At 42.0% G+C, this 19,914-nt stretch overlaps 1 protein-coding gene across 1 annotated transcript in view; it reads left to right on the top strand.

The window, feature by feature from the left end:
- Nucleotides 1–19,914, top strand: part of cacng2a (calcium channel, voltage-dependent, gamma subunit 2a) — an 83,860-nt gene that overhangs the window by 39,309 nt on the left and 24,637 nt on the right. The window contains exon 2 of the mRNA XM_085272090.1: nt 14,255–14,338. Within this exon, the coding sequence (XP_085128216.1) occupies nt 14,255–14,338 (84 nt within the window). The remainder of the gene's footprint in view (nt 1–14,254; nt 14,339–19,914) is intronic.

Here is a 19,914-nt window from a genome sequence, read left to right as displayed (position 1 = left end):
CAATGTTTTGTTGATCCATCCACCACCTCGACCTCCACACAGACTACATGCTTTATGAAAGAATCAGCTGTCTTCCATGTAATCTCCCAATATCATCTCCCAATATAATTTCTATAAAAAGCAGAGGGTGGTGACACTTGCAAAAGGCAACTACACCCTTTCCTGTTGCATAAAACAGCTTCTTTTTTTTACCATCAAACTGGCAACTGGCCCATTTTACAAGCTCTCTTTAAATGGCTATAACCCCATCACCATTTGTGTTAGAAACAAAATTCAAATGGTTTCAGAAAGAAGAGACAATGAGCATTTGGGGCATATTTGGTGTATCACAGTAGTACAAAGCATTCACAAGGTACTGTTGTCTGAACACAGACAACTCTTGCTCTCTGTGCACGTGGTAAAATCCGCTCTTTCTAGATTTTACCATGGCCTACAATAGCCTGTATAATATCTGAGTGATAAAGGGTTAACATAAGACACATTCATTTCAAATTTTGAGCAGTATTGAAAGTTAATAAATTAACTCCTGAAGATGGTTGAGATGATAAAAACTAAACAGAACCTGTGACAGTGGCTACATATTGAGCTCTTCTTGTGCAATAGGGCAGCAAGCAGAATATAAAAGTAGAACACTATAAATAAGGATGGCTTGAAGAGAGGAGTCAAGAAAGCAGTGAGAAGAAACAAGTATGACTGAGAGGGTCTGGCCTCCCTGAGGGTTCGCAGTTCCTTTGGTAGTGTATCACAGGTGATCTCCTCCCTATTTCTTTTCCATCAACACATCAACTCAGGAGTAAACAGACACACAGTGCTGCAGCGGCTCACAGACAGACGCAGATGTGGCGTTTCAGATCAAAAGCAGTAGACAACTCAGCCATTCAGGACAGAGAAGAACGCCTTTGTTGGGCAAGCGCTCGAGCCGAGCTGTGGGAGGTCAAATGACTGTCTAACATCTGTCAGTCATCCTCCAACGAGCCAAAACCTGACGGCACCTTGCTGCCTCCATTAGTCTGCCTCCCACATCACCTGCAGCTACAGCTGCTGCGTTACATACCTGCCAACCTCTCAGCCTGCAAGATGCATCTTTATTTGGCCAGGCTGCTAATATTGTATTCCTTTTGCTTTCTGGTTAACTTTTCACAGCTAAGACTCCAAATGTCCATGACAAATGTCTTAAAGAGTCATTTCCAACTCCATATTGTTCATTTGTAACATCTACTAGAGCACCTTTGTATTCAGAGACTATAAGATAATGGTCTCTTTCTAATCATCTGCTTACAGGTGTCCACTATTATGGACATGTCCAATATGGGCACAGATGTCCATTATAGTTACTGTTTTTTACTAGACTTGTTTAGGTCTCAGTCACACAGGTCTAGAGACCAGTCAGGAACTCCATGGCAACCTCTGGCAACAGGGGAAAAATGTTTATTCCCCAACTGGCTGGCAAACAGTTGCTAACTGTAACCAGGTCAAACTGGTCACCAAGGTGCAGGAACCAAAGTGGTTGTTTTAATCACTAGATGATTGCCACTGTCGATGCTGACAAATTGCCGTCCTCCAAAACAAACTACAGGTTACTGCAGCAGCTTGCTAGAATCACATCAATCAAAATGAGGTTTTCAGTGCAACACTATATGCATTTGCAACTAATTTTACCTAGCTGACTCCAGCAACCACTTTCCCAGCAACTGGTGGTTACTAGGGTGTCACTGACCTCTCTCTGGGTCAAACTTCATCAGCTGATTTCGCCGCTACGTCAGCAACCCTTTCCAGCCCATCACAGAATTGTAATTTTTCCCTCACAACCTGTTTTTGCTAGATGAATTCAAATTCAAATTCAAATTTTTTATTTGTCACGTACACAGTCATACACAGTACGATATGTAGTGAAATGCTTGGACAACTGCTCGTGACCTAAAGAAAACAAAAAAGGAAAAGGCTATGAATAAGAAAGGAAATAAATATGAAAAATTAAAAAGGGTAAATTTAACTAGGAAGGAATAAAATATAAATTAAGGTTAAAAATGAAATAACTGTACAACACAAATTAGAATGAAGGGTAAATTTAACTGGGAAGAATAAGATAAAGATAAATATATAAATTAAAGTTGAAAATAAAATAACTGTACAACAAAATACACAATATAGAACTATATAAGAATGTATGAAGAAATCTAAATATAAATAAATATATACACAATAACAGCAGCTGTACAAGTATTAACCGGAAATGAAGAATATAGTGACCAGTGTTGTGCAAAACCAAAGTCCAGAAAGTCCAGTGTGTGTGTAAGAACCATATGTGTGGGTCAGTACTGTGTGGTGGTGTGATTGAGAGACCGTATCGCCTGCGGGAAGAAGCTCCTCCTCAGTCTCTCTGTGTTGGTCTTCAGGGAGCGGAATCGCTTTCCTGACCTCAACAGAGAGAACAGTCTGTTGTTGGGATGGCTGAGGTCCTTCACGATCTTCCTGGCCTTGGTCCAGCACCGCCTGCTGTAGATTGAGTGCAGGTCAGGGAGCTCGGAGCGGATGGTGCGCTCAGCTGACCGCACAACCCTCTGTAGAGCTCGTCTGTCCTGCATGGTGCTGTTCCCGAACCAGGTTAAGATGTTTCCCGCCAGGATGCTCTCTATGGTGCACGAGTAAAAGTTCCTGAGCACCTTGGAGGGCAGTTGGAAGTTTCTCAAGCGTCTGAGGTGGTAGAGACGCTGTCGGGCCTTTTTCACCACGGTGTTGATGTGACAGGACCATGACAGGTCCTGCGTGATGTGAACTCCGAGGTATTTGAAGCTGTCCACTCTCTCCACTGGGCACTCGTTGATGACGGGGGTCTGGTAGTTCCTCTCCTGCTTAGTGCTGAAGTCCACTATCAGCTCCTTTGTCTTACTGACGTTTAGAAGGAGGTTGTTCCTCTGGCACCAGTTCTCCAGATTCCTAATCTCCTTCAGGTAGGCCGTCTCGTTGTTATCAGAGATCAGGCCCACCACGACGGTGTCGTCAGCAAACTTGATGATGGTGGTGGAGCTGGTAGTGGCCACACAGTCATATGTGTACAAAGAGTACAGCAGGGGGCTCAGAACACACCCCTGGGGGGCTCCAGTGCTGAGAGTGGTGGAGGCTGAGACATGTCCGCCCATCCTTACTGCCTGTGGTCTGCCAGTTAGGAAGTTGGAGATCCACTGACACATAGATGAGCTGAGTCCCAGATGCTCCAGCTTGGTGGTGAGTGTGGAGGGAATTATGGTGTTAAATGCAGAGCTGTAGTCTATGAAGAGCATTTTAACATAATTCCCCCTTCTAGTGTCCAAGTGAGTGAGTGATGTGTGGAGGAGATGAGAGATGGCATCGTCTGTGGAACGATTTGGACGGTAAGCGAACTGTAGTGGGTCCAGTGTGTCTGGTAGTGAAGAAATGATGAAGTCTCTGACCAGGCGTTCAAAGCACTTCATCACTACTGAGGTGAGGGCTACAGGGCGATAGTCATTGAGAGAAGCAGGGTGGGGTTTCTTCGGGACAGGAACAATGATGGACTCTTTGAAGCATGTGGGGATCACCGACTGAGATAAAGAGATGTTGAATATCTCAGTGAACACAGGAGCTAGCTGGTATGCGCAGTCTCTTAGGATACGACCTGGGATGCCGTCTGGTCCTGCTGCTTTCCTGGTGTTCACTCTCTTGAAGGCTCTCCTTACTTCATGCTCGGAGATGACGAGCACGTTTCCGGATGGTTGCAACTGGTCACTAGGCTTGTGTGACTGAGCTGAACTGGACCTCTCCTCCATGTTGAAGCATTGGTTTGCTCTGAAATTAATCGAACTACCAGGTTGTCCAAGAAGTCTGCTCTTCTTTGATTTTTTGATTAAAATTCTAGTGCTATTTGTGTATTTGTTAGTGCAACAGGATTCTGTGATTTTGCAACCTGTGAATGCACTTTGTTAACTAGCATTACTGATAATATACCATGCCACCTTCTCATCCAAATGACCCTTTAGAACTTCAGGCTCCAAGAAAAACCCAGGTGGTCAAGTTCAAGCCTTTAGAAATGTAGTGCAAAAACCAAATAGTTGTGACAACAACCAAGGCTTTTTTCGTACAGTTTGTGGGTAACGACAAAAAATTGAGCCTTATGTATGTAACTAGATAAGATCGGTAAATTTCACAGATTCATTTAGTGTGTTTTCTCTTAGCCTTGTGAGTTTGTGTGTACATGTGCAATGTTTTTAACTTTTAGTTACACAAATTAATTATTACATTCCCCCCAAAATCAGTTGGCATTAGCAGCTCAGTTTCACTTACAATTTGGAAAGCAAAGATCAGAAACTATAATTACAGTTTATAAAAAGAACAATGAAAGACAAACTGAATGAGGAGTTAGTGATTATATAGGAATTGATATTAGTGGCATTCTGTAAAAGAACAAAAACATTTTACATTAATTATTTGTACTGTGATTGGTTGGAGCTGTGTTTAGATGCCAGCTTACAAAATACCAATTTTGCACTTCTAAAATTGAATGTGTGTGATTTAAGTGCCATTTGAGCCTCTTCCTCTGCCTCCTTGATTCACCAACACAGGTGAGGGTGGTGTGGGTGGAGGCAAAAAAGCCTTCACTGTATCCAGATCTGAAGTCAGGCCCCATTTTGCAGCTATCAAATGAAATCTCTTGATGGCTGATCCTCACTGCAGTGATACCTTATCTGCATATTTAAAATATGTTACAAAACTGCATAAACTGTCATTTAACTGCGTCTTTAAGTGTTAGCAACAGTTCTGCTCCAGTGCTGACATGGAAAAAGACCCAGTATTGTGTGTGTGTGTTCGTATTGGGAGCGATGGTGCACATGAGCCTCCCAGCCTTAGCAGGGTCATTACCAAGATGAATATAGTGATTATAAGGATGAATAAGGTGTGATTATGATGATGAATAAGACGATTAGGGATCTTGTCATTGCTGCTAGGATGGCTGTTCATTAGGAGGGAGATGATGTCAATGTGTAACATGCATGAACCCATTACCTTTTCATCCACAGGGGATTTATTTGCTCATACCTGTGCATGCATCCACATGGGAATGCCGCAATAGTGTAACTGCAGACTAGAGGAGACCATTTGTGTTCATTTGTGAAGTTAAATGACCCATATAAGCAATATATCTTTTTCCATCCGTGGTGTAATCCAACAGTAAGTTTATACGTTTGACCCGAAAGGACACAAGCATACCTGACTGCCTTTGCAGGCCTCTGTGTGGAGTCAGCGCTAGCTTACAGGCTGCCGTGCTGGTACTATAACAGCTGCTGACTAATACTGCATGCTGTGTCACTGAAGCCGCTTTGTGTCCAGGGGTTAAAGACACCTCACCGGCTCCAACCATGTGATCCCAGATAGCTATATCCATGGCAACCGCAGCGAATGGTTCTGATGTCCACATGGCAACGGCTGCTGTAGGGACTGAGGATGGAGGTGGGAGGAGGAGGATATGGAGGAGGGGAAGGAGGGGTTTCTGGATGCTGACGCACTCAGTGGCTGCCTGGAAAGTTTTCGAGAATGCCACCCACTGGCAAATCAGAAGTGGGCTTGAATCTCTCTGTCTCTAACTCTTTCTCTTTAAACTGCACCTCCTACTCAGTCAAGTCCTCCTGACCCCCCCTGCAGCCCCCCAACCCCCCACCCTCCCCTTCCCATCATGCACCTCCTACGTGTTTGTGTCTCATCAGACCTTTGTCTCAGTTTGCAGCAATGTGGCAGCAGTTATCGTGCTTGATCACTGTTAGAGGGTTTCATGTGTGGGCAGGCGTGACCCGGACGTCTCTCTCCTCTGCCATCCAGGAAAGATTTGTCCAGTTCTGTGTAATTGTTAAGATACTGCTGGTACCACCACTTACTGCAGACACCGATGAAAGTTTGTGACGGTCTGTTTATTTAGGTTTAATCTTAACCCACGTTACATTTGATTATTACTAATTTGATCATCACATCATTAGATATTGATCAACATTAGCTAACTGGAGCCTTATGTTTGCTTTTCATGTTGCTCAATAACCAGCCCACATACCAGTAAAAAAAAAAGTTACCTCAGTAAAGGTCCATATATACATTATTTTAGCTTTAAATTTTATTTTCCTTCGAAGTGAAGAACTCTAGACTGCTGTTAAGTTTCCAAAGCAAGACAAAACATGGTGGACGGAGCAGCCATTTTTTCCTGCAAAGTCCGCTCTGGGGGGGCGGAGCTTCTGGAGATAAAACATGACTACTCCGTTTCATTTCAACATAATTCAGTCTGATAAACTGATAAGCCTTGGTTCCTTAAACAATATATAACAATTACAAGATAGGGAGTTCCTTATATGCAAATTCAGCATCTGGCTTATTGCACTTTTTTCAGTGTGCAGTGTTATAGTTTTCAGTGCATTATGGCAGCAAGCAGAGGTCCAATTCCATCAACAGTTAGTAACGCCCTATCTCCAGCATTTTGGCCACTTTTAATTTGAAAAACAGATATAAATAATGAGTGAAGGTTGAAACTGACTGCACGTTTTTACACTAGAACTTGTCAATCTCAAGTTAAAACAGACTATAAATCACAACTTGCTTTATCCCCTGTTTCACTCTTTATAGGAACCAGATTTTAAAAACTAGCATCATGGTGTATTGAAGCATACTTGCAACAACTTATTAAGACCATAATCTCATCATATAGATCAAAAGAGAGCAAGGCCATTTTTCCACAGATTGGATCATAAACAGCTTTTTGCAGCCAGAGCAGTTTCCGCAGGTTGTAGGCACTTCTGCATAAGATTCACTTGACCACACAACTGATCTTTCATATATCATCTATGCTTCTTTGTTATTAGAAACACTTTATTTTAAACAGAGCTTAGTTTGAAGTTAGGCAGTACTTTAGGAAATCATGCTCTTTAAATAACACAGCGATAGGGAGGCTTTTCAGTCAGCTTGATAGATGAATTTGTATTTAAAGAACTACTCTAGCAAAATAGTGTTGGGGGACTCGTTAGGTTAACGTGTTACTCTAAATTGGCCGATATGATTGCAAATGGATGTCTGCATCTCTGTAATAGACCTAACTGATCACCTGTCCAGTGTGTCCCCTGTCCCTCACCCATTGTAAGCAGCGTAGACTCCATCCCATAAACATCCCTATTTGTGTAAACAGCTAAAAAGAGGGATAGGAGTCATCTTGGGTGTGTAGAAAGTGTAACTGAGCTTTTTGTTCTTTTATATCAGATAAATTAATCAGCTACTCAATGAAGATAATTGTTAGCACAAATTCGTTTGATTCAACTTGGTAAACCAATGATGAGGAATTTCTGCAAATTTTAAAGCAGGTTTCACTCATTTCTTCCCCACTTCTCACTGAGGTATGAAAGTCCAACTCAACCCTCTTTATTTAGACCAATGATAAGTGATCCCCCTTGAGTCGCTCTCTCAGATGAAACTTCTCCAAAGACACACAAGTAAACTGATCTTCATGTGTCAAATAACTGGAAAGCTCAAGCAGGAATATTGATGCTCTTCTGCGCTGGATATAAAACCAGATAGATGAATCATACGTGGTCATGTTCCCTGTTACTGTTATTTCATCTGCATTTGAGGATCTCACCTACTGCTGATGATACTGTTGTGTGATATGTTGGTTTAATCACTCAGAAAAAGAAGGAAAGTAAGCTAAAATCCCTCCGTGTGTGTTCTGTCAGGCTTTGTGCAGTGACTTCGATCATACTATATGCAGCAAAATGGTGATTAACTCACAGTCGAGGAGGAAGAAATGACTCAAAGCTGCCTTAAAACTTGAAGAAATTTCTCAGCAGCAGGCCAGAAATCTGCCTGCGAGAATGATGGCAAGAGAGAAAATAGGAGTTAGTGTTTCCTGTTCCTGTAATAACCAGGGGCCAGGGCCCATGCTTGTGCTATCAGTGGCATTAGAAAAACTTTCTCAGCTTCGTCACGGACCTTTTTTAACCAGTCAACACCTAAACTTTGGAACAGATCCACATTGGGTTGAGCTCTGCCTCAGCTGGAGCTGGTCCAATATCCTGCACCTAAATGTGAACATCACCCTGGGGAAAGCTTGAATAAAGAGCAACATGGCAACATCACCAGACCAACAAGAGCTCCTCCTCGGTGTTATGTGTATGTGCTGTGTAAGGGCCGTGAAAATGAGCCTGATGCCGGCTGGATAAGCTCCGGCCCCTCAGGACTAGACCCTGAGCCTTGCTGCTGTGGGCAACTGTAAATCTGTACGTTCACCTTCTTACCCCCTCTCATTGCCACACACACACACACACACTGTACTTCACTCCTGAGTGTTTCTGCCACTCCAGGCTCTGTGGTAATGAGGTGCTTTATGGCTGCAGGGGATGGGAGGGGACACAGAGGACATGGGGTTAGCCCATAGCTCATTTCCAGTATAGGAGGGAACGGCGGTCAGTGGTGTCTGGGCTGATTGACTTAGTCAGGATAACACCCTCTCTGGACAACACTCAAAGACTTTCCTCAACCACAGCTAAGGGTCCGTGGAGGGACTGGTGATGGCTCACTCCCAGCAAGAGATCACAGATAAACCTGCTCTATCGTTTTATGGCGGCAGCTCAATAAATCATGGTCACTTGCTGCTTTTCAGTCCGGCTGAGCAGGCTGTGGTTATTTCAATATTCAGAAGTGTCAGAAAGTTTCATTTTTCATCTATTCTGTTAAGTTATCTGAAGTCCTTTGAGGATTTTGTTTTTCATTTTATCTGTTCATCCTTCATGTTATAATGCTTCTCTGCAGAGAAATTGGTTTTTATATTAAAATTCCTCTAATTTTACTCCTTGTTAAACACACTGACATCCACCGGACAACACACATTAAACCTCCAGCGTGTTTTACAGCGAAAGATCAGTTCCCATTTTGGCTTGAGGCCTGACTTTGAGCTGCTAATATGGCTAAAATCAGTAGTACTTGTTGAACCATAAGTAGAGTCATTTTGGTCCAGGATGAAAAAATACTAAACGCCTCGTCATTTAATTCAGTACAGCAATTCATGGATGACTTGTTAATTGTTTGTTTTAAAAAAGGGTATCATTACATACTACATACTTTCTGCTGTACTTTACAAAGCTAATAGCTAGATCTTTATACTCTAAAAAGCTAAATAAAGCACAATAAATTTCATACACACTGGTATGCACATGATATTCAAGATACATGCTAAAAACTTGGCAAACAAGTTAGATTCAACTGGTGAAGTGTAACCGTGCATTCTTGTGGTTTCGTCTGCTAGTGTGTGTTTGATTCGTGGTGCTCCAGCATATAAGAGGCCTGCAGCATGCCCTGCCCCTCACACATAGGCTTCTATAGAAGGAAGCTTTTTTTGATTGGGGAATAAATCTTTTTCATCTTATTCAATGAAAAATATTATTATAAATATTATAATTATATCAATATTATTAAGTAACACGCTATTGCTATTTTTTTCCACTTACTTCACTGACTTTATGAAGTTTAGACTTGAGCCATACTGAAATTTTCTAAAATCCTTGGCTTCTTTTGGGTCTTGATAGTTAATAGCTGACAACCCACTCCAGGGTAAATACTGGGATTCTCAGACGACAGGTGAAATATCTTCAAGAACCAAATGAAGTCCAGTTGCTTTGACTTGAGCACTTCAACCAACCATGAACTGTAGGATTGAGAATCTACATCAACATAAAGGCACAGTGAAAGTGCAAAGTTGGAAAGGAGAGCATGTTGGAGTTCAGTTTAGGGTGAAGCATCGTACCTGCTAGACATGAGCATATTTGCAAAGTAAACATCGATTTCACCAGTTTTGTTGTAACGCTGAACATCTTAGCTGATGGTTGAACATTCAGAGATTCTGTTTAGTGTTGACCACCTCCTGCTCCTGTTGGTAGTTGCTTCAGTTGCTGAGTTGAAAATTGTTAAAAGTTTAACTCAGTACCACCCACTTCACTTCACTTTTTTTTTTACCTGTTGTTGCTACAAGTGACTGAATTTCCCCGACATTTTTTGGTTTTTGAATACTAAATCACTGCAGTCTCTTCTCGAGAGGATGCGCCTTAAAGCTGCTTGCAGTGCGGTGCACTGACTATGTTCAGGATGTGTTAAATTGTACTCAACACACTGCAGTTTGTGCACCAATTAATCTAAACACAAGCTTTGTCTGAAAAATATTGCCAAGGTATTTCTGAAGTTATTTCAAGATCACCTGCAATTTACTGTACTTTTTTCACTCTGTGTAGAAGAACTGTGCAAGCAATATGTGTGACGTTTCAATTAAGAATACTCTATTTTGTAATTTTTAAAATGACACCAACTTGAATTCTGCAGGAAACACCATTAACTTCATTGCATTGTTAAAGAATTTAGGATCTTTTAAAAAAATGTTTGTACCTTCATCCTGGCTCATGGTGGAAAAATATGATTTTCCAGCCGCCTTGTGATTTTAAACACAGAGCTCTTTGGTTACTCGGCATACTGCGCTGAAAGTACAAGAGCTGCTCAGTGCACACAGATGTTTCTCTTCAAAGTGATAAGTGTTTTGACCCACTGAACACCTGAGTCTTCAGTAATACCTTCCCATTCACCAGTAGTCCCCCTGCCAAAGCTCCTAATGGCCAAACGGATCGCTCCGCGTTGTGCCCCTGCATTCACACTCACGTGGGGAGGCCTCTGAAATGAAAATGCCATTATAAAACATTTACCAGCCTGCTGAGTTTACATGTCTTACAAGAAAAGGACCGTTTGGAGCGGTTAAGTGTCACATAAATCTTTCAGCACGCTAATTGAAGTGGTTCCCCCAATAGGCCACTCTCCACAGCTGGTATTACAAATCACACTACTGTGGATAGGCCAGCCAGCTGCAAACCAAATCTTACACCCACTTGATAACGCTGTTAAGACACACACATGGTGCTCTGTGGGTTGCTGCTGCTGCTGCTAGTTTGCTCAGACAGCTCCACTGGGAGTGTGTAATGTAGTCGTATGTAAACACAAGTCATCTTTCAGTGAAATATGCTCTGAGAGGAGGCACAAGTGTGTCCCCCCTTGCCTCTCTTCCCCCAGAAATGCAACTTATTTAAAGCTTCTTTAAGCAGGTATGTTGAAGAGGTACTGACTGGGGGTAGTAGTTGCAGAAGGTGGTGAGGTTACACCTGCAGTAGTCACCAACTCACTACTGAAACTAGCATGCTACAGAAGCTACAGAAGCTTTGGTGGATTATTTTCCTTCAGCTTCAGTTATCTTTAGTGAAAAGAAATCACCCAGCAGCTGACTGGAAATTTGGTCCGCCATCCAAAGAGGAGCTTCACATCATATATCAGAGCATCAAGTGCAAAACTGTGGAGGACCGGTAAACTCTGGAGGCCCTATTCATGGCTCAGCAATTACACTGACACTCAGACTTGATGTATTCCACCTCCTGCTCCATCTTCCCTCGCTGTCCTTCAAAACCTCTCTGTTACCTGCCCTTCCTATATTTATCTCTCCTCCTTCCCATTAATTGTCTTTCTGCCTGCTTTTCTCTCTTTTTGTCTTCCCCCCTCTTTGCCACAGAGCCTGTTGATGAAAATCCTTTTTATTTCGTTGTTTATTAATGGATTAGAAGCGATAAATGAGTGGTACACTGTTTCACACCTTTTGAATGTCTGAATTTATTAGAGTAGTTTTGTATGAGAAGTGCAGCTCCTCAGTTCATCCAGCGTGTGATATGTGAACTTTAGCTCCTCTTCCATTAAGCTGACTTTATTCTGATAAACACCAGGTGGGTGGAGCTTCTGTACTTCTGTCTAAATGATCCACATAGGTGACCATATTCAGAAATCCTGCAGATCCTAGAATAGAAAAATAAAAGTTTAGAGCTGAGAACAGGAATGGACTGACGACTCTCAATTTGTACTTTGAATTTGGCGTAAAAAGCATAAAGTCATCCTTCCGTGCATCAGTGGGTCAGGATGCTGCTGGTGGGGGTGGTGATGTAATGGTGTACGGGATATTTTGTTAACACACTTTGACCACCTTAGTGCCTGAGCATTGTTATTGACTATGTAAATCCCTTTATGACCAGTTAGTGATCTTCTGATTAACAGGGAACCGTGTCACAAAGATCAAATGAGTTTCAGTTTCAGTTACAAAGCCTCTCTTCACCTCACTACAGTTGTATTTTTATTGTAACTTCTTAGTCAAAGAAGGACTAAATATTAGGACTACATCAATGTTTTAAGGAGTTCACCTCATTCTTTAGCAACTTTTTATAGCCTCTTCTTTTCTTAGTAATCAGACCTCTTTCAGAACTCTGAAGGGGAATATGGCGCGTGCCAAATGGCTGACTGCAAATTTTCCATAGATATTTATAAAAATTATATTTATAGATATTTAAATTAAATGATTTTATAATCCTTTAGAGAAAACCTGATATATAAAAGCTTATATATAAAAATTCTTTAGGGGGAAAAGTGCAAAATAGTTTCAGGTTTGGCTGAAATGAAAGAAATGTGGCAGAGTGACTAAATACGACACAATTTAAAAGCAGTTCTTATTGAGCTTTATTTTGAACACTGGTACCCAGACTTCCTTAAAGAAAACATCTGTGTGAACTGGTGATTCTCACATATATCACATGTTTTTTACCATTCAGGTCTGACCTGTGCTTTTTAAATTGCATCAGCTCATCTATTTCTCGTGTTTTCCAGTAGTTTAATGGCTTTGTTAGTACCTGCGAATGTTCATTCATTACAAAATAAGCCCGTTTTTATTTTTACTGAATTATGGTAGTATTTTTGCTACATCTGTAGGCAAACTTTACAAGTGACAATGAGGCAATCAGATGAACATTTCTCCATTCAATACTCGTACCAGACAACAGCTGGCGCTAACCCACAGGTCATGATGAGAGAGTCGATCGAGGGTGCTTTGATGGCTTGTTTTGTCAGGTGACGCTCTCTTTAATATCTGAGTGGTCATCACCAGGGGTCCCCTTCCCACCGCTGTATGTGGGCCATTCACAGAGCAATAACTGCATCCCGCTGTGCCCATCATGCCTCGCTGCCAAGACCTCCTCAGCACCATGGTAACCAACACCTGTTCCCCTAATTAGAGGGACACTGGAGGGAAAGGAGATGAAGAAGTTAATGAAACACTAATCTGGTCCAATCAAACGGCCAGGCATCTGCCTCCTCGCTGCAGCAGCAGGTGACCATAATGGATGCCTTATGGGTGCCTCCCCCGCCACGTCACCCTGAGTGACCTCATCAATGCCAGATCTCTGCACGGAGCAGACAGGCAGGGAAGAGCTGGAGGGAGGGGAGAGGAGAGGGATGCTGTTTCCTGGATGGACAGCATACCTGAACGGCGAGGTGTCAGCCAAAAAGAGATGAGGTTCTCTCTGCACGGCAGTTGGAGCAGCTCCAGGTCGCACCAGCTGCACAGCTCTTGTTTACAAGCTGCCAACTGCTGCCAGAGAGGCCTGATGCTCAGGTGTGCTTTCTAAAGAGATCAGTCCACTCATATGAGCTGTTATGACACTGTCTGTGTTGACCATTAAAAGAACAAAAGTGTTGTGCATGATCATAAACAGTTTGTGTTTAATTAATAGTTAATATTAAACTCTGGCTCTTTTCCACAGTGGGACTTTTGTCCTGTGTCGCTTCCCTCAGCCCCTTCCCAAGCCTGGATCAGCCGGAGGCTTCCTTCCTGTTAAAAGGGAGTTTTTCCTTCCCACTGTCGCCAAGTGCTTGTTCACTGAGGGTTGTCTGATTGTTGGGTTTTCTCTTTATTACTGTAGGATCTTTACCTTACAGTATAAAGCACCTTGAGGTACATGTTTGAAACCTAAAATATTCAGTTAACTTACAGTAAAGACCAAAAGGACCTTTGAACCTGTCCTCCAAGTTGTGGAGCTGTGAAAATGATATTTTAAAAAGTCAGACTGAGAAAAGCTGAAGAACAAAAACATGAACATGCAAAACGGTTTTTACCTTTATCTACTTCACTTATACAACAAAACAAGTAATGTTGGCATGGCCCACGTGTTAGATTCAGTCTGGTACACCAGTAGTAACTGGTTGAGGAAAGTCAAATTCCCTCCTCAATAGAACTGAGGATACATAGTCTGTTGATGATATGGAGTGTAAAAGGTCGACGTGTCTGTCTGATATCAAACTGACTCCAGTTGTAGATTTTTGCAGTGTTTCGTTTAGAGCTCTCCTGAACCCTCTTTCTGTTTTCACTCAACAGGAAACTTCAAAGGCATGTGTAAACAGATAGACCACTTTCCCGAGGAAACAGATTATGAAGCAGACCCATCTGAGTACTTCTTACGTAAGTATATATTCAGTCTTTACTTTCACACACAGAAAAATTGTGACTTTTTTCTGTTTGTCTTTAAAGTGACCACACGAGAAAAAAAATCACTTCAGGAATTTTGCTTCTCCTTCTATAATTTCTTTTTGAAATTCTTTCCACTTTTTGCTCAGACTGGAGCACGGTGCCAGTCGCTGCTCTTGGCCCGTGTGTCAGCACCGTCTCTTCCTGCCTTTAGCGTGAGGCTGGCCAGGCTGAGCCCTGCCAAGCAGCTCGTCTGTTTTTACTGCTTGGCTGTGTGTAACATAACGTGCAGTGTTACAGTCGGCTGTGTACCCTGTAAACACAGCCCATTGATTTCTGCTCTCTTTTTCTTTGTGCAAGCAAGACAGAGATGCTTGTCGGACTCATTTGCCTGCTAATCCTAAAAATCACAACAGGTGCTGTTACTATCACTAGGTCAATAGTCCCATTAATCTTTGTATTTGCTTAAAAGATAAGAAATTCAATTTAGAGATTTAGATCAGTAACTAATTGTTAATACTTTTATGAGCACACCTAAGCTTTAAATCCTTTTTTCTTTGAGTGGATTTAATTTGGTTTGTTTTTTTGGAAGGACAGAGAAGAAATTTTTATGAGCTGCCTTCTTTCTTGTAATGCAATCTGTTAACACAGCTTTCATAGAGAAACTTTTTTGGAGTGTAATACTGATTTTGGAAACGCATTGGCTGGAGTCCTCATATCCACACTGAAAAGTTTATATGGACACTTGTAACTTTGTGACTGCTCCAGGCCTGCTGATAGCTGATAGTGACTGTACATGTTTCTGTTCTGCTGAAGTGTGTGGTGCAGCTGTCACTCATGAACTGTAGATACGGAGGTACAGTTCTTCATTGCACAGCAGGAAATATTCGCACTACTCAAACTTCTCCGTGTGCACTCTGTGTGCAAAAGTGCCCCACTGCATCCCCTTGGTTCTGAATATCATTACCTCTGAGACACTCACGGCAATTCAAGAAAAAAATCATAATTTTGGCACCAATGTTGATATGAGAAAACACTAACAGACTACTAGAAAAAGCATAAGACAGATTGAGGGCAAAAAGCATGTGATCATTTGACCGAAAATGAGACTTTAAGTCATAATATCCAGAAACGATTTGTCATTTTTTAACTAAAGGCAACATAATTTTAAGTAAGTAAGAATGAATTATGTTTAAATATAAAGGTTAAAGTAAAAGGAAAGGTGTAGGACCTTCCCTCTTACTTTTTTGTTTTCTTTACAAATCTTTACATTTTTGTTTTTTAATTTCATTGCAATCCTGATGTTTTTGTGTCTCATAGTGTTGTGGAAAACTCTAAATAAAGAACAAATGGCAATAAAAATAAACATTCTGAATAGTAATAGTAGTAGTAGAAGGAGTAGAAGTATTCATTTTTATAGTATTCAAGATTTGTTTTTAAACTTCCAAAGAAAGCCAGGCCTTTGTCATCTTTTCGTACATATGGTTTGAACTTCTAACGCATTTTGTGCAACGTGCAAATAAATTCAGGTACAGAAATATTGATAAATCACTGATTTACATGCAGATTTGCGTATATGCACTGCTAATAAATGAGGCCTAATAGCTTGATACAGAAGGCGGGTGTGAGCTTCATCCGAGTTAAAAAATATTTGTACTCTACTCTCTAAAGTTTGCTACAAATAGATGTGTAGATGACTTGGTCATATAACTATATTTTTCTGTAAGTACTGACATCTAGAATTTTTACGTTTCATTAACACTCATCATAATTAAACATAGGTGCCAGCTTTAACGCTCTGTCATACTTCATAAAAATGCCAATGTCCCGAGCCCTGGTTGACCTCATTCCCCCTGCAGCCTGCAGTGATTTGAAACTGTAAGTCAGAAAGTGTCCATCCTCTCGTCTTCGTCTGCAGGGATTGTAATCGAGGCCTGACAGACAGCCTAACGGTGTGTGCCAGTGCTGGATATTAACCCCGGCCAATTAGGCTGCGTTTGACTCAGCGCTCTGAGCGGTTGTTCCCGCCTGTATGCACCACGGTTACGATAACAGTTCTGGTAATGATTCTAACAATGCCATAGCCCTGGCAAAAGCAGATCACACTCATAACAAGGCATCTCTCAGGCTGAGGATGACAGTCATGGGGTAGAAGCAGCGGTCTGGCCCTCAGACCACTGATGCTCTGTGCACGTTAACCTCTTCCCAGGCTGTGACTGGAGGAGAAGGCCGCATTGCTCCCAGTAGCTTGCCAATTAGGACACTCACATCCATAAATATTTCAGCCTCCTTCTTATATAGGTCAGGCCTCTCTCGGTCGTTGTCTCTCTCACTCTCTCTGCATCTCTTCACCCTCACACCTCACACTCATAGTTTTACATGTCAGGAGTTGCACAGTGCCTCATGTCATCTCAGTCACGATGATTTGCAGCATTGCATGTTTTTTTTTTTTATCCCGTATGCAAGATAAGGTCATGTGGGATGCAGTATGCGTGTCTTTCATGTTAAACCCCAGTGATGCTTTTATACATCGGCGCTTTTCCCTTTCACGGACACACCTGGCATTTCCATAATGAGGAGTTTCACGGTGCCTCTGGGTGGCCAAAGATGGAGAAAAGCTGCCTTTGCTCTCACAGCTGAGGGAGAGAGGGGATAGTTATGCAACAGGAATGATGTCACTTCAGGTGAAGGCCCGACGGAAGTGACATCACCGGCGAGCACGGCGTCCAAAATCAAGGGGACACACTGGTGATGTCATCAGACAGCATAGTGAGGAGGAGGGAGTGAGAAATTCGGTGATGTGGCTGCCGAGCATAAAACAGACAAATCTGACTTTACTGTGCTCAACATACACCCCCGCTCCACCGCACATGCACAGATCTGCTGTCCTCATGCCGACATCCACGCATGTACAAATACATACGAGCATGCCACATGTCAGTAGCTTCTCTCTGTGCGTGTTTGTGTGCGCGTGTGTGTCTGCTCCGTGAGTCCAGCCCTCCCAATAGCAAGGCAGTTTGCGCATCCACACGGGGTTATATAAGCCAGCTGAGGCACACTAAAGCGCCACTGGGTTTTTAGATCATGCCGTGTTGGAGCTCCCATCATCGGCTGCTCTACTGGGTGCTAAGCAGCTAAGAGAGAAGAAACAGAGGAAGAAAACGCCTAGTTATGCAATCTGCTAATACTAAAACCGAACAACGTGTTGCAATGAGAGGGAAAAATCATGTGCGGGGAGGAGATGTGGATGCCCGTGGATCCACGCTGGAGCAGGAAATTAACTGTTAGTCACAGGCAGGCATTTTAGTCTCTTGATATTATTTTTAGCAGTATTTATTCTATTCAATTCAATTCAATTCAATTTTATTTATATAGCGCCAAATCACAACAAAAGTCGCCTCAAGGCGCTTCATAGATACAGAGAAAAACCCAACAATCATATGACCCCCTATGAGCAGCACTTTGGCGACAGTGGGAAGGAAAAACTCCCTTTTAATAGGAAGAAACCTCTGGCAGAACCAGGCTCAGGGAGGGGCGGCCATCTGTTGTGATTGGTTGGGGTGAGAGAAGGAAGACAGGATAAAAGACATGCTGTGGAAGAGAGACAGAGGTTAATAACAGATATGATTCAATGCAGAGAGGTCTATTAATACATAGTGAGTGAGAAAGGTGACTGGAAAGAAAAAAACTCAATGCATCATGGGAATCCCCCGGCAGCCTACATCTATTGCAGCATAACAAAGGGAGGATTCAGGGTCACCTGGTCCAGCCCTAACTATATGCTTTAGCAAAAAGGAAAGTTTGAAGCCTAATCTTGAAAGTAGAGATAGTGTCTGTCTCCCGAATCCAAACTGGAAGCTGGTTCCACAGAAGAGGGGCCTGAAAACTGAAGGCTCTCCCTCCCATTCTACTTTTAAATACTCTAGGAACAACAAGTAGGCCTGCAGAGCGAGAGCGAAGTGCTCTAATAGGGTGATATGGTTCTACAAGGTCATTAAGATAAGATGGGGCCTGATTATTTAAGACCTTGTATGTGAGGAGCAGGATTTTGAATTCAATTCTGTATTTAACAGGAAGCCAATGAAGGGAACCAAAACAGGAGAAATATGCTCTCTCTTTCTAGTCCCTGTCAGGATTCTTACTGCAGCATTTTGGATTAGCTGAAGGCTTTTCAGCGAGGTTTTAGGACTTCCTGATAATAATGAATTACAGTCGTCTAGCCTGGAAGTAATAAATGCATTCAGCGTCACTCTGAGACAGGATATTTCTAACTTTAGAGATATTGCGCAAATGGAAGAACGCAGTCTTACATATTTGTTTAATATGTGCGCTGAAGGACATGTCCTGGTCAAAAATGACTCCAACGTTCCTCATGGCGTTACTGGAGGCCAAGGTAATGCCATCCAGAGTAAGAATCTGCTTAGATACCATATTTCTAAGATGTTCAGGGCCGAGTACAATAACCTCAGTTTTATCTGAATCAAGAAGCAGAAAGTTAGCGGCCATCCAGGTCTTTATGTCTTTAAGACATTCCTGCAGTTTAACTAATTGGTGTGTGTTAGCTGGCTTCATAGATAGATAGAGCTGGGTGTCATCTGCATAGCAGTGAACATTTATGCTATGTCTTCTAATGATGCTGCCTAAGGGAAGTATGTATAATGTAAACAGAATTGGTCCTAGCACTAAACTCTGAGGAACACCATAATTGACCTCAGTGTGTGAAGAGGACTCTCCATTTACATGCACAAACTGGAGTCTATTGGATAGAGACAATACAAACCACTGCAGTGCAGTACCTGTAATACCTACAGCATGTTCTAGTCGCTCTAATAGGATATTATGGTCAACAGTATCGAACGCTGCACTAAGGTCTAGCAGGACAAGCACAGAGATGAGTCCACTGTCAGAAGCCATAAGAAGATCATTTGTAACCTTCACTAAAGCTGTTTCTGTGCTGTGATGAGCTCGGAAACCTGACTGGAACTCTTCAAATAAACCATTCCTCTGCAGATGATCTGTTATCTGTTTGACGACTACTCTTTCAAGGATTTTTGATATGAAAGGGAGGTTGGAGATTGGCCTATAATTAGCTAAGACTGCTGGGTCTAGAGATGCTTTTTGAGTAAAGGTTTAACTACAGCCAGCTTGAAGGCCTGTGGTACATAGCCGATTATTAGAGATAGGTTGATCATATTTAAGATCGAAGAATTAATTAATGGCAGGACTTCTTTGAGCAGTTTTGTAGGAATGGGGTCTAAAAGACACGTTGATGGTTTGGATGAAGTAATTATTGAAGTTAACTCAGAAAGATCAATTAGAGAAAAAGAGTCTAACTTAACATCAATGGTACTAAGAGTAGCTGTAGATAATATTACATCTGTGGGATGATTTCTGGTAATTTTTTCTCTAATGATAAAAATTTTATTTGTGAAGAAGTTCATGAAGTCATTACTAGTTAACGTTAAAGGGATTGTTGGCTCAAAAGAGCTCTGACTTTTTGTCAGCCTGGCTACAGTGCTGAAGAGAAACCTGGGGTTGTTCTTATTTTCTTCAATCACTGACGAATAGTA

Source organism: Mchenga conophoros, linkage group LG4, assembly GCF_057382185.1.
Source record: "Mchenga conophoros isolate Kocher_MC1m ecotype Shallow Benthic linkage group LG4, M_conophoros_male_GT1.1, whole genome shotgun sequence".
Lineage (NCBI taxonomy): Eukaryota > Metazoa > Chordata > Actinopteri > Cichliformes > Cichlidae > Mchenga > Mchenga conophoros.
Note: the sequence above shows the minus strand (reverse complement) of the source record. Positions and strands in the feature narration are given on the sequence as shown.